The sequence below is a fragment of the Anastrepha obliqua genome, chromosome 5 (assembly GCF_027943255.1).
Source record: "Anastrepha obliqua isolate idAnaObli1 chromosome 5, idAnaObli1_1.0, whole genome shotgun sequence".
NCBI lineage: Eukaryota > Metazoa > Arthropoda > Insecta > Diptera > Tephritidae > Anastrepha > Anastrepha obliqua.
In genome coordinates, this window is record NC_072896.1 from 19,833,419 (window position 1) to 19,848,548 (window position 15,130).

The following is a 15,130-nucleotide window of genomic DNA, read 5'->3' on the forward strand; positions in this document are numbered from 1 at the left end:
GCCACTGGAAACAGGATACCCCAGCACGGTCATGTCTCTGTTGGGGTCCTGGCTAATATAGTCGGGCGGGAAGAGTAAACTTCCTTGGGTAAGTATAAATCCCCAATCCAAGGTGGAACAGCATACGCCGAGGGATGCTTGGCTAGAGGGGGATCTAGTCGCTAGTATGCGGACTTGGGGCGCCCTGGCGAGGCCCCATTTCAAAAATGCCTTCCTGCGCTACCGGGGCACTGGCGCAGGTGACCGATATACCCCTTTACTCGTGGGAACAAAAATGAACAACAGTAAACAAAAACAAAAAAATGGCGGAAGCGGCCAAAAAGGCTTCAACGAAGAGGCTAGCAAAATACCTCAAAAACCAGAGGCGGTCACACCTCAACAGGAAGAGGCCACCAAGCCTCAAACTAATAAGGAGGAACAGTCCGCAGTTGAAGGCGTGAGAACTGCCGAGACGACTCCAAACACCGATGGCGAAGGGCCGAAAAAGGAACAGCCAAAAAGGCTCAGTGGTGCGGGCAAGAGAAGGCTTGTACACTTCCTAAAAAAAGGGCTAACCAGGGAAGAAGCTTATGCTAAGGCTCTGGAACCCATGTGCAAAAACACAGAAAAACCAACGACGGGGCCGAAACGACTAAGGTCGGTTGAGGACACACCACCCGAAGCAGCAGCAAAAAAGCGGCCTAAAGATGATGGTCCGTCCACATCGAAAGACGCAGCTCTAAAGAGCAAAAAGTGGCAGCCCACTGCCACATACAAAGACATAACAACAGGAGTCAGGTTAGCAGTACTTGCTAGGGACTACCCCAACACGGTACTGACAACCGAGCAAATGGACTCCATCCAACAACTCCTGTTAGAAAAAATACTGGCAGGGAAAAACATGGCCACAAAACCAGCGTTCTTGGGCACTACTTACAAGGCAGGATACCTTGTCCTGCATTGTAAGGAGAGCACTTCGGCGGAATGGGTTAAGGCGGCCATTTCTAATGCGTCGCCGTGGGAGGGTGCAACACTGTGGGCCACAGAGGAATCCAAAATTCCTCACTCTCGGATCGCAGTGGGGTACTTTCCCAACTCAGTCAAAGTCGAGACAGCCAAGATACTGGACTTTGTGCAGGGGCAGAATAAAGGCCTCAATGTTGATTCCTGGCGCCTGCTAAGAAGAGCCGAAAAAGGCTCCAACGTAACGCTAGTCGTAGCGGTAGACCAAAAATCAGCCGCCAGCCTGAAGGAGTACAATGGTAGGGTAAACTACCGCTTCATACAAGTGACCCTCAGGCTGAAATCTGAAAATATAACGACCGAAGAGTTAGTTGACCAAATGGAGGCAGTGGAGTTACAAGAAGAGGACGAAAGTCCTCCCAAAGACTCCGAAAACCAACCGGCGAAATGAGGTGCCTCCAGGCAAATCTTCACCATGCTAAGGCTGCCACCACTGAGCTTAGCAGAAGACTTGCCGGAGGTATCAACATAGGGCTGATCCAAGAGCCCTGGATCTATAGAGGCCGTCCTCAAGGCCTCAATGTCCAAAACACACAGGTAATTTATGACAAAAGCGCTGTCAAACCTAGGGCTGCGATAATCATAGATACCAATATTAAATTCTTGCCATTCACAGAATTCATGGATGGCGACACATCAACAATACTGGTCGAAGCGGAGTCTGGCGGAAGCAAGAGAGAGGTCGTAATCGCCTCAGCTTATTTCCCCGGAGACGCCGACATAGTACCACCAGAAAAAATCAGAGGCCTAGTGGAGTATTGCCAAACCCACAATCTAACCCTCGTAATTGGATGCGACGCCAACTCCCACAATGTGGCATGGGGAAGCACGAATACAAACAACAGAGGTGAGTCACTCCTTGAATTTTTATTACTTAGTAATATAACAATAGTAAACAGGGGTAATAAACCCACTTTTGTAAACGCAATACGACAAGAGGTACTCGACTTAACTCTAATCACTAACAAATCTTTGAATATGATCAGTAACTGGAGAGTCTCGGATGAGGACTCAATGTCTGACCACAAACACATACTCTTTGACCTAAATGGGGTGGTAAAGTTCTCCACACTTTACAGGAGCCCAAAAACAGCAAACTGGAAAAGATACAATGAATGTCTTTCAGCTAAGCTTAATAACAGCGTAAGCAAAATAACATCAACAGAGGAACTAGAAGAGGCAGTAACAGAAATGACTGACTCAATCATGGCCTCATATCAAGACTGTTGTCCACTAAAAATCAAATCCTCCACGAAGAGGGTCCCCTGGTGGAACAACGAACTTGACAAACTTCGGAAAACAACGAGAAAACTATTCAACACTGCAAAGAAAACAAACAAATGGGACGAATATAGGAAATCCCTAACTAACTATAACAAAGAACTAAGGAAATCCAAACGAAACTCTTGGAAAAACTTCTGCGAGGATCTAAAAGATACTCCAGCAACAGCTAGAATCCAAAAATCACTTTCCAAAGGCGACTCAAGTCCCATAGGAACACTAAAAGGTCCAAACGGAACTATTACCAACACATTCGCAGAAACACTAGAGCTTCTTCTAAAGACTCACTTCCCAGATTGTAAAAGTCATGACTCATCAATCGACAATAGTCTAGACATGGTAACTCACCATCAACGGAGATCTACGGTCTCATTTGTCAACAAAATCATAAATTTCGAAAGGGTAGAGTGGGCAATTAACTCCTTTAAACCCTTTAAATCACCAGGGCCGGATGGTATATTCCCAGCACTTTTATCCAAAGGCACTGTGGAACTGATCCGAGTCATGGTGAAAATCTTCAGAGCTAGCCTAATATTGGAATACATTCCAAAGATATGGAGGAAAGTGAAGGTAATATTTATTCCTAAGGGAGGTAACAAACCCCCTGACTCTCCAAAATCTTACAGGCCAATCAGTCTATCATCGTTCATGCTAAAGACAATGGAAAAACTACTCGAATACCATCTAAGAGAAGAAGTAATCTTCAAAAAACCCCTTCATAAGCTGCAATTTGCTTACCAAAAAGGGAAATCCACAGTCACAGCACTGCACACACTCGTTGTTAATATAGAAAAGGCCCTAAATCAAAAAGAAATAGCCCTATGTTCCTTTATGGACATAGAGGGAGCCTTCGACAACGCAAATTACAAATCCATGGAAACAGCACTCGAAAAAAGAGGTGCAAACCCAATATTAACACACTGGATAAGCCAAATGCTTAATCAGAGGATTATTAAAGCCTCGTTAGGCCAAGCTGAACTCAATGTCACAACAGTAAAGGGATGTCCGCAAGGAGGAGTTCTCTCTCCACTGCTATGGTCCCTACTAGTTGATGACTTGGTGCAGCACCTAAACAACAAGGGATTCATAACCATTGGTTATGCAGATGATATATCTGTTATAATAAAAGGCAACCATGAAAGGACACTAACGGACTTAATGCAAAATGCCTTGAATGCAACATGGGAATGGTGTAAAAAGGAGGGGCTGTCGATCAACCCTAACAAAACCACAATAATCCCCTTCACAAGAAAAAGAAAGATAAAGTTTCCTGCATTGAAACTAAATGAAACAGTGATAGAACTAAAGGAAGAGGTCAAATATCTAGGTTTAACCTTAGATAAAAAACTCACTTGGGAACCACATATAAATAACATAACAAAAAAAGCCACGAAATCCTTGTGGACAACCAAACAATTACTAGGGAGATCCTGGGGCCTCAGCCCTAGTATGGCCCTCTGGATATACACCCAAATGGTTAGACCAATCATACTGTATGGGGCACTAGTATGGTGGGGCAAATCTATCCAACAAACAGCGATAACCAAACTGGGAAAAGTACAAAGGCTTGCTTGCCTATGCATCACAGGGGCTATGAAAACTACCCCAACAGCTGGCATGGAAGCACTCCTTAATCTCCCACCACTTCATATAGCAATCCAAGAGGAAGCAGCTACGCAAGCACTCATGCTACACATGAAAGTAAATTTCAAATTGGGCAACCTCACCGGTCACCTAAATATCCTAAACAAAATCAAAAACACCATAAGCATGGCTCAAGTTTCAGACCACATTGACCCAACCCTCTGTTTCACAAAAGGATACTCAGTTACCTTTCCAGAGAGGATAGAGTGGAAAACAAACCCGAAATGGATGAATGATGATTCACAAAAATGGTACACTGATGGATCAAAAACACCTTACGGTGTAGGAGCAGGTGTAGTGGGACCCAGAATCCACAAATCATACACTCTCACCAGGGACACCACTATATTCCAAGCGGAACTATACGCAATAATGGAAGCAGTAAACATCATGCAACGCAGGAACCACAAGAGAGTAAGGATTAAAATACTCTCGGACAGCCAATCAGTCCTAAAAGCTCTAGATAGCTATACATACAACTCTAAAACCCTCTTAGAATGCCACAAGGCACTCAATAATCTGGCATCCAAAAATAATGTTTCATTAATTTGGGTACCGGGACATGAGGGATACGACGGCAACGAAAAGGCAGACGCTCAAGCCAAAAAAGGGGCAGATGAAAACTTCATCGGACCTAGCCCTATGTTCGGATTCAACAAAAACAACCTAAAACAAAAAATAAAATACTGGGCCAAAACTCTATTAAATCAGCATTGGAACAATGTAGAGGGTCTTAGACACTCCAAAAAGTTCCTAAGTTTCAACGCTAAAAGAGCCAACATGGCCCTCACGTTAAACAAAAAGAGCATTCGCACTCTCACAGGCGCCCTCACGGGTCACTTCACCTGCAACAAACACTTACATAAATTAGGCATAACTAACACCAGCACCTGCAGATTCTGCTGCGAAGATGAGGAGTCTATGGAACATCTCATTATCGAATGTCCGGGGTTGACGCATAGAAGGAAAAGGTTTTTAAACAAGTTCATGCTTACAGATGAAGACCTTCAATCACTCCCTCAGAAGGAGCTGGTACAATTCATAAGCATACTTAACAGTCAATAGACAGCATAGGGTGCACAATAGATCAATATGGTCGCAGTGCTAAAGGGCTACTCCTTAACCCTTTACAACCATTAACCATTAACCATTACATAGAAAAGTATAGCTCTGCTAAAAATTGACCTACTAGGAAACGCTCGGGTCCAGATATTTCGAAAATTGTATTTATCTTAACTTAAGTTTAGAATGGCGGCCATTGAGTGATATTTATTTGGGGTTGACAAGGAGACTGGTATGAAGTTTTGGCTGAATCATCGTAGGAATGACAGTGAGAGTTGAAATAATCTTATGCATATACCAAAATGTATGTATGTTTAAATATAAAAACCTTACACTATTTCCAAATACCTACACCTTGTACTACTTAGTACATCCATATCCATTTATATACATACATATCTTAAAATAAATTACATGGCAATACTATTCAACACCCTTTCTTATATGCAAGGCAATACATAGTTGAGATCATTTGAGTGGTTTTTAATAAAAAATGTATATGTTTATGTATATTCTTGCATACTTACATACGTCACATTCGACATGAGTACCCGCTCAGTAAGAGTGGGCGCATTCAATAGCACAATTCGTCCCCAATGATCCTGGTAGAGAAATTCCTCGCCTATGATGGAATTTGTTGACAATGAAAAGGGAGAAAATGAAATATAGTAGTTTAATAACAAAAAATATTAAATATTAAAATAATATTAATTTTTCTATATTAGACACATAGAGTGTAATACTTTATTATATAACAATTATTTTAGTTATCTATTCGCACAATTATAAGAGATCTCTTAAATTCGATGAAGTACTTAGACTACATTCTAATCTCCAATTGGTTACATATACCGATCCATGTATTTATTATTAATAATTTCTTTAATTCCTTGGGGTTCGTTTTCTCCTCATAATCTGCAGAAATATAAATTTACTATAGGTCTAAAATGATTAGATTATTAGGATAAATGGCTGTCCAGCGAGGGGCCCACTTGGACGAAGAATCAAAGTTCATCCATTGTGATGCCATACAGAGGGGAAAAAACCAAAGAGGGGGAAAAGAAAGAATGGGCTTTGGATTGGAGAATGAGGACCAACCTAATAACCTAATAACCTATGTACGGTGGAATGTGGCGTGGCATTCAAAGCACTGTAAGATTTTAAATTTATTTGTCTTCGATCTTGCGTAGTTTTAAGCACCAATACTCTGTAGGGGCTCATGTATGCGTTAATAAAAATAGAAATAGAATAAAAAGGAGGTTTGGACTTCGATGTTATGATCTTCTGTGCCCTCTACTCGCCACAATACCTCATTCCAAGCCAGTGCACTCAACAAACTTAGAATAGATCAGACTTGGACTACCCGTATACCCTCTTCTTCTCGCCGTATCAGGCCGAGTTGTCTACTTCTTTTTCGCGCTATGGCATAACATTCAAAAAGTAAGTATAGTTGCTTTTCCGGGGGTAGGCCTCAAAATGACAGGATTTATTGGACCATATCCAGTGTATGTGCAATCTGCAGTGACCTGTGCGAATGACAGTAAGTAATTTTACCGTTTCCATAAGGAGATTTATGAAATCCTAAAATTTCGTTTTATTATACCCTCCTAATATGGACTTAACTTGGGGTGCCCCACATCTTCGATTCTAAGCTCTTCTCTACAGGTATGTTGTCCCATGGCAAGGAAGGTCTCATGACATATGAGTTTCGTGGTCGCAACCTCTCTAGCCAATACATCCGCTGCCTTGAATGCAGTCTGACTGTAGCAATGTACTCATTCTCGAGGCTTATTCCTAATTTGGTCTGCATACACACGTTGCATTCTGTCCCCAATCCTTTCCTGCTGGTAATTGAATACGTTCTTTACGCTTCTTTTGCAGACAACGATACTTTAAAATCAACATAAGAAAGACAAACCTGAACTGCTCCTCATCAGATTCTTTAAGAGTGGGTGCGTATGATTTTGCAGATGGTGGTTAATTTTTACTACGTGGGATTTATGATCGCCGCAGATGGAAGAAGTGTCTCACTCGCTCAAATTGAAATCAGAATTACCGAAGCCAAAGCGCCTTTCGGCACTCTTGCACCACTCTGGCAAAATAATAACAAAACTTCGCACACCAAACTGCGAATTTTTAATGCATGCGTCAAGTCCGTCCCGTTATGCGGAAGTACTGCGTGGAAGGTCACCGCAATAACCACAAGGCATCTACAGATGTTTATTAATCGCTGCTTATGCCACATAATCTGGATTTTTTGGCGTCGAACTATATCTAACACGGAATTACTGAAGTAGGTTAATCAATCCGTTGTGGCTACTGAAATGAAGGCAAAACGAAATGAATAAATGACGGAAGGAAACGGCAATGGTGCGGTCACACCCTAAAGAAGAGTGATGATAACAGCGCCAAACAGGCACTGCAATGCAAAGCCTTCCAACAAACTGGGCGAAATACAAGCAGATTATGACCCAACTCGCACCTTTAAACGCAGGCGGAAATGATTTCTTTGAATAAGACTTTGAATGAATTTATAGCTCTTGCACAAAACCGTGTTCGTTGGCAAGGACGCCCTATGCTCCAACTAGGTGTTAGAGGTTCTGATAGATTTGTATTTTATCTATCCAATTCCAATAAATTGTGTCAAGATGCGGAATGCCCCGGGACACAGAGTTAGTTTTAAAGCCCGCACAAGGAATACTTCTTTCTAGAGCTTATTCAGAGCTTTCTTAACTGGCGGCTCCATTATAAATGTGGTAGGGTCTGGACGAAAGTCCAAACTACTCTTTGCTCAAGATATTACGCCGACTGGCTGGTAATCGGAGGTATTTGCAGACTGAGATTAAGTTGAGGGCAAAAGGCCTGGCAAGCGTCGATTGCGCTCTAAAAAACTTGCACATATACTTACTTAGGACTTACTTATACTTATACTCCATACGCCCATATGAGAGGAACCTGGGATGTGGGGCTGGTGGAACTGGTATAGCGGTGACATTAGAAGATAAGTCTATAGTATAGGCAGGTTACAAATATGGTGCACCCAGACGTGGGTGAGTAGTATTGGTTTTATAGACGCTCTGGGCACTACCAAAGTAATGCATAAAGTAGTTCCGGGAAGGGAGTCTCCTCAGAAGAGGAGGAGGCATTGTTTTAGTGGCCACACTATTCGACGTAGTTGACGACGGTTGCTGTAAGTTTGAAAGCATTTTGAACCCTATCTCATCCACCAAAACAAAAAAAAAAAGGTAATGAATCACCGGACGAATTTCTGAATTGACATCAGGCACACTGCGATCGGAGATTAGAGTATAACGCATATTACAAGAAAGTTCCTAAAACTCTTGTTAAGGCTCAGAAGGAAAGGTTTTGTGATCCTATGAAAGACAAAAGAAATTCATGTGGACTTCACAGGCATCTTTGGAAGCCGAACATACATCTCTTGTTTGAAAAAGAAGCACAGCCGATAGCATTTTCAAAATTAATGTTGTGGTGAATTGGTTGCAGAGCTTCCTAACGGACTAAGAAGTACGCATGTAAACGCATTTTTGTTCCACTTCGATTGCTTAACTCTGATTTTTTACTGTAGCCGAAATCGACAAGCAATATTGACTTTCTAAGTGACTCCCTTGAAGTGTTTGAGGAAAAGATTTTGCGGAAGATTTTTGGACGTTTGCACGCTAGTATCTCATGGCGAGTATCGCAGACGATGGAACGATGAGCTGTATGAGCTTTACGACGACATAGACTATGTTGGGTGGGTCATGTCGTCCGAATGGATACAAACGCTCCGGCTCTGAAAGTATTTGATGCGGTATCAGCTAGTAGTAGCAGAGGAAGAGGAAGGCCTCCTTTGCGTTGGAAAGATCAGGTGGAGAAGAACTTGGCTTCACTTGATGTATCCAACTGGCACCGGTTAGCACGAGAAAGCAACGACTGGCGCCCTTTATTAAACTTGGGCAAAATCACGTAAGCAATTATCGTGCCGATCAAGAGGAAGAAGAAAAGACTCACATATTGTGAGTCAGATTCACTGCCGAGTAGTCGCACAAGAAATGAGAAAAGTTTCCCTACAAACACTCAAGTGCCACTAGCGACAGGTTCTGCCCTAAATAATAACTATTTCGTACCCTCCACATCTCTACTGATTTCTTAGATTTACTAAGCAAGTGGAGCAAGTATGTGAATAAGCAACGAAAACAAACTAAATTTTTGACCTTTTTCTCTTTGTGCTGACTCAAGTCCAAATTATCCATCTAAAGAGACTCTAATGTCTACTAAATTCCTTCTTCCACTCGAGCCTATCAATCAACTAATCAGGTAACCAAATGTAAAGGCTTTCTCTATTCTACATACATATTTACATATACAAAATACATAAACTTACAGTTCACACTTACCACTAATCCATGTGCCATTCGACCGCTGTGGCATAAATAGTCCATCCACAATGTCTTGCAATTTGATGCGTTGCCCCTTGACTCGCGGCCCCTCATCGGGTGGTGTGAGGAGTACCTTTTTTGATAAATGCAGAAATTTTATATGTTGTTTTCTATAAAGAAAACCAGACAAAGAGAAAGAAAAAAGCACAAAAAACCGGGGGACACACGACCACCACGAGACACAAAAAAATAGGAAAAAATGGGAAAATATATGACATAAAATTTACACAAAATTGGCGGGATGGCACAACAATTGCGAAAAAATATAAATGCATGAGGCGAAGGAAACACACAAACATACATATGTACATTCTTGGGCACATGGAATATGGGAGAAAAAATAATGTACATAAATAGAAAAGGAAGAAAGTGATAATATAAAAGTACAGCAGCCGTGAAGTATGCAACAAATTACAAAAAGGACTATGAAATAAGTTGTAGACTAAATAAAATGCATAGAATATTGCGTTAAGTAAAGGAATATTAAAGACCCATAAATATTTACATAAGTATGTGCATTAGGGTGGGTCAACCTGAGCAAAAATGTGTGGTTGAAGCTTCACTCTGAAACGTGTGAGAGTGGAGTTCATAGCTGAGGTGGCTAAAAGCTTATCAGACCTTTTCGATTAAATTGTTTCTTTTGAAGGATTTGGAATGGCTAATAAGGGGATTGCGGTTACCACAAGTTCGACATATTATAGAGCAGACTTGTGCACTTGGCTGATTTAGAGAAAACCTCTGCTCCGACTAGAGATATTCGGATTCATCAATGACAAATGTAGTCGATTGGCTGTGCAATGACCTCGAGTGAAGGTATGAAGTTGACGCTAGACTTTTTGTTTCAATGCTTCTCAATATTTTCTCATCAAACTGATGTGAGTAATTGGAAAATAACAGTGAAATTATAAAATGTTTTACTAGCTGTAGTGCAGGGCTCTTTGTGAATACTAGTATTTATACCCATGTTCTGTCTGAAGTGTGGTTTAAAGATGCTCTCAAGAGCTCTGTAGGCCAACCAAGTAATAAATTAAACGACGTGAAATCTCAGGTGTACTCTTTCTATTGTAATTTATGTGGTGTGATTTTAAATCAGGACTAACTTTTGCACCCTATGATCATAACTTTATGATACCGGGAATGTTTAATTGAAACGAACCGCGCACGTGGGAACTGGCCTTTTTTTTTCTTATGTTGGTAGGGCTGTAAGACACACATCTGTCACTATTTATGCGTTTTGAAGCGTTTGAGAGATGCTGTACCTCGCAAACGGCTAGAAACAATTCGTGGATTTTGCATGATGATAACGCGCCATCGCACAGCGGCCAAATTGTGCTGGATTATTTGACCAAACACCAAGTAAGTACCATCGTGCAAGCACCGTATTCACCTGTTATGGTCCCGTGCGACTTCTTTTTTGTTTCCCAAGTTGAAGTTACCACTTCGTGGAAGGAGATTTTTGTCGATAGAGGAGATCAAAGAGAATGCGTCGAAGGAGCTGAAGGCCATCCCTTCGGCGGCCTACCAGGGGTGCGTGGAGGGCTGGGTTAAACGTTGGCACTTCTGTGTTGCTTTAGACGGGTCATACTTTGAAGGAAATAAAATAAATTTGCTGAAATTTAACTCTGTTTTATTTTATACATTCCCGGTACTTTCTGATCATAGGGTAAGAGCAGTTGTTCGGAGAACAACGAAATGAAGTCATCGCAATAGCAGTTTAGATTGGCGAGATCATTGCGAAATTTTCTTCAAAGCATGCTGCTTTTTTCGTTTTCGTAACCTTTTTTGAGATATTTAAGGCAACCTGTATACTGCTTGCTTAGATTTGGTAGAGAGAAATCAGCAGCGTGAATGTAAAGTGTGGTTAAGTTTTAAGGGCTGGTGCTGATTTTGAATAATATACAATTTTTTTAGGAAATTATTGTCATTTGTCTTTATTATGATAATATTGGTACAGTTCAATTACGCATGGAACAAAATATCGGCCAAATGGCCGACGCGGCCTCGGCGGCACACCTCCAAAGACCACCAAATGTAAATAGTTCTTTATCTAAAGGGTGGTTAAGTTTTAAGGGCCGGTGTTGATTTTGAATAACGTACAATTTTTTTTGGAAATTATTGTCATTTGTCTTTATTATGATAATATTGGTATAGCTCAATAACGTATAAAATAAAATATTTGCCAAATGGCCGTCTCGGCGGCACACCTCCATCCGATGGTCCAAATTTTCGATCGCGCTGAGGCATAATTGAGGTTCTATGCCGTTAAAGTGCCGAATTATCTCATCCTTTAGCTCTTGAATTGTTGCTGACTTATCGACGTACACCTTTCCTTTCAAATAACCCCAAAGAAAGAAGTCCAACGGTGTCGTTGACCTTTAGGTGCGGTTCACATTCAACATCGGCCCTTGAAATTTAACCACCCTTTATAAAATACAAATATGGCGCCCATCTCGTTTTGTTATTGTAATTTCTTCTTCTTCTTGTATTCTTGCTCGCATCTACACATTTCTCTCACGCAACTGCACCAGTGACTTAACGCCTCTTTGATAAGTGGAATATTGCATTTTATCACGCTGAAGTTTTATCACTGAGGAAGTTTATCTGGGCTTCGGAATGAGCTGGCTTACTTTTTAATTTCGTACTGCTGAATATTTTTGGGTATGGAGAGTCATCTTGCTACCTTGGAGAGGAGACGGCTTACTGTTTTCAGACACAAATGGATTTCATAAGCCTGTTGAAAATTTGAGTGGTTGTGCTAAGCGAAGGAAGTAATAAAATAAATAGCCGTAGCTGACTTAAACACTCTTTGCTAATTTACACATTGCGTATACACTCCCCTTTTTGAGGTGTTGTAGTTCAAGCTAACGCAGCAACTAGTGCTTGCTGATTTTTTATAGTCATCGAAATGTCTCTAAAACCTTCTCAGGTGAACTAAAGAGCTTTAAATACTGAATTCTTCACACAAACAAAAATTCTTTTTCCAGATCTCAAAAATTTAATTCCATTTGCTTTCCTTTCTGTTTTTGGAGGGTAAATAGAATCTTTTGAGTATCTAAAGAATTTTTTTAATAATCTACTTAACACAGCAGGCAGTCAATCAACCGACCCGCTCTAATGCCCATATATACATACAAAGGGGGGGAGTGCATTGTGTTGGAATGTGATGGGGTGGCTATTGGAATGCTTTTGGGCGTTAACTTATGAAAGCAATTTATTTACAGACATAAAGCTTATTAAAAATTAACAACTTAAAACTTAAAAAAAGCAGAATTTTTTTAAGAAAGTATAAAATGAGACTCATGAGGAATTTACGTTATGTTTTTACATACATATAATAGATTTTCGTGGATTTTAATAAACGTGGATACACGACACAGATATTTGTTATACATTTGTACATCCACATAAACAAACATACAAGTATTTTTTACACTTATTTCAAAAATACTTCGGTTACATGCATTTTAAATACAAATCAAAGAAAGTTTTCACATTAATTTACAGTTATCTACTTAAAATATTCATAAATGCCATAGTATTTACCACTGAAGTGACAATTAAGGCCAGCACAATTATTATAACCAACAGCGCAATGAAAATGCCGCGCCAATTCCGCTGATTTGGATTGCTGGAGACCAACTGCAAACAAACAAAGGGAAAAAATGTGGAATTTAATATATATATTTATTTATTTTGTAATATATTGATGATTGTAAGCAAGTAATAAAAGTAACTATAGAGCAGGAATAAAATATGAGCCGATAGACGCAATTGTCTATTAGCGCCAAAAATGAAAGCTGGCGCAACTTTATAACGAGCGGCACCCGCAGAGCGCGAGCGGAATATGTTTCAAAAAGATCGGCAGCTAGAAAAGTTATAAATAAAAAGAAAAAAGGATCCATCAAAAATAAAATTAAGGAAATAGAATTAAGGGCAAAGTGTAACACGGCTCAGTTTTATCAGAAAATTAAAAACCAAACGACAGTATTTCAGCCTAGAATAAAAATTTGCTTATCTGAAAATGGTGATATGTTACAAACTGACCAAGAAATCTTAGAAAGATGGCGACAACATTTTGACAATCTTCTAAATAATAAGCATCAAAAAGACCATTCACCTTGGGGCCTTAGCTACAGCTGAAAACATCATCTCTCCAGCAGAATTCGACAAAATTATCGTGGCCCTTAAAAAGCTTCGAAATGGAAAGGCAAGCGGCGGAGACTCTATAGCGGCTGAACTCCTGAAAGAAGGTTGTGAGGAGTTACATAAGTGCTTCCACCATTTAATAATAGACGTATGGGAAAAAGAATCCATACCATCTGATTGGCTAGGATGCATAATCTTCGTGGTACACAAAAAAGGTGATAAGAGAGTATGCGATAATTATCGTGGTATCTCAATGCTTAACACAGCCTACAAGCACTTTACAAATGTTCTCTATGAACGAATCAACGAATATGCTGAAAGAATAATTGAAGACTACCAATGCGGATTTCGTAGAGGCAAGTCTACAATCGACCAATGTTTTGTTCTCAGCCAAATGTTTGAAAAACGCTATGAATACGGGCTAGATGTTCACTGCCTGTTCATTGACTTCAAACAAGCCTTCGACAGTGTTAAAAGAGATAGGATCCAGCAGATATTGCTTATTCTTGGAATACCTGCCAAACTAATAAGGCTCGTTAGCGCAACGCTCACAAATACACAAGCAAAAGTGATCATTCAAGGAAAGCTCACAGAGTCGTTCCCTATTGAAACAGGTGTAAAACAAGGTGATGCCTTATCAACAGTCATATTCAATTTGATGCTGCACTTTGTCGTAAGGGAAGTCAACAAAGGTGGTACCTTGATAACTAAAACAACCCAAATATGTGCTTATGCAGATGACATCGCTATTCTCTCAAGCAATAGGAATGACTTAAATGAAAATTTCTTAAAAATTAACAAAATTGCGAACGATATTGGCCTTTTTGTAAACGAGGGTAGAACCAAATATCTGTTGAAATCGAGGCGGCCTGCACAAATGCCAAATTTCCATGTGGGAGCCTATACTTTTGAAGCAGTGCAGCATTTTAAGTACCTAGGAGTTATGTTCGCATGTAGCGGTGATTCAACTTCCGCCGTCAGAGATCGCATCAACGCCGCCAACAAAGCGTATTACGCCCACCTTAACTTGTTCAAGTCTCGACTTTTGTCTAAAGCTACAAAGTTAACTACGTACAAGACCCTTATTCGACCATTCCTAACGTATGGTTGTGAGGTATGGACTCTTAAGGTTGATGAATTTTAAGAAAGATCTTTGGCCCAATAAGAATGGGTGATGGTACTTATAGAATCCGATTGAACTCTGAACTGAACGATCTAACTCAAAACGAGACAGCTGTGCGTTTTGTTAAAGCGCAGCGCATAAGATGGCTACGTCATGTGATGCGTATGCCTGAAGAAAGCCTTAACAGGAAAGCTAATGGGCGTGAAGGCCAAAGGCAGACCGAGGAAACGTTGGATAGATGCAGTGGAATACGATTTTAAGAAGCTGGGAATACGTTACTACGAACCAACAGCTCAAGATAGACCGCTTTGGAGGAGCATTTTGAAGGAAGCTTTGACGCACCCCCCGTTGTAACGCTATGAAAGAAGAAGAAGAAGATGCAATTGTATCGGAATCCATTCCACTCTTTTACATACCCTTTTATAGTAGTAAA

General features: G+C 40.5%; 1 protein-coding gene across 1 annotated transcript in view; it reads right to left on the minus strand.

Annotated features, from left to right (window-relative positions):
* LOC129249234 (prolyl endopeptidase FAP) overlaps positions 1 to 15,130 on the minus strand; it is a 102,515-nt gene that overhangs the window by 45,515 nt on the left and 41,870 nt on the right. Inside the window, exons 2-4 of the mRNA XM_054888924.1 lie at positions 12,972 to 13,067; positions 9,387 to 9,501; positions 5,517 to 5,611 (exon numbers count right to left, since the gene is read on the minus strand). Of these exons, the coding sequence (XP_054744899.1) occupies positions 5,517 to 5,611; positions 9,387 to 9,501; positions 12,972 to 13,067 (306 nt within the window). The remainder of the gene's footprint in view (positions 1 to 5,516; positions 5,612 to 9,386; positions 9,502 to 12,971; positions 13,068 to 15,130) is intronic.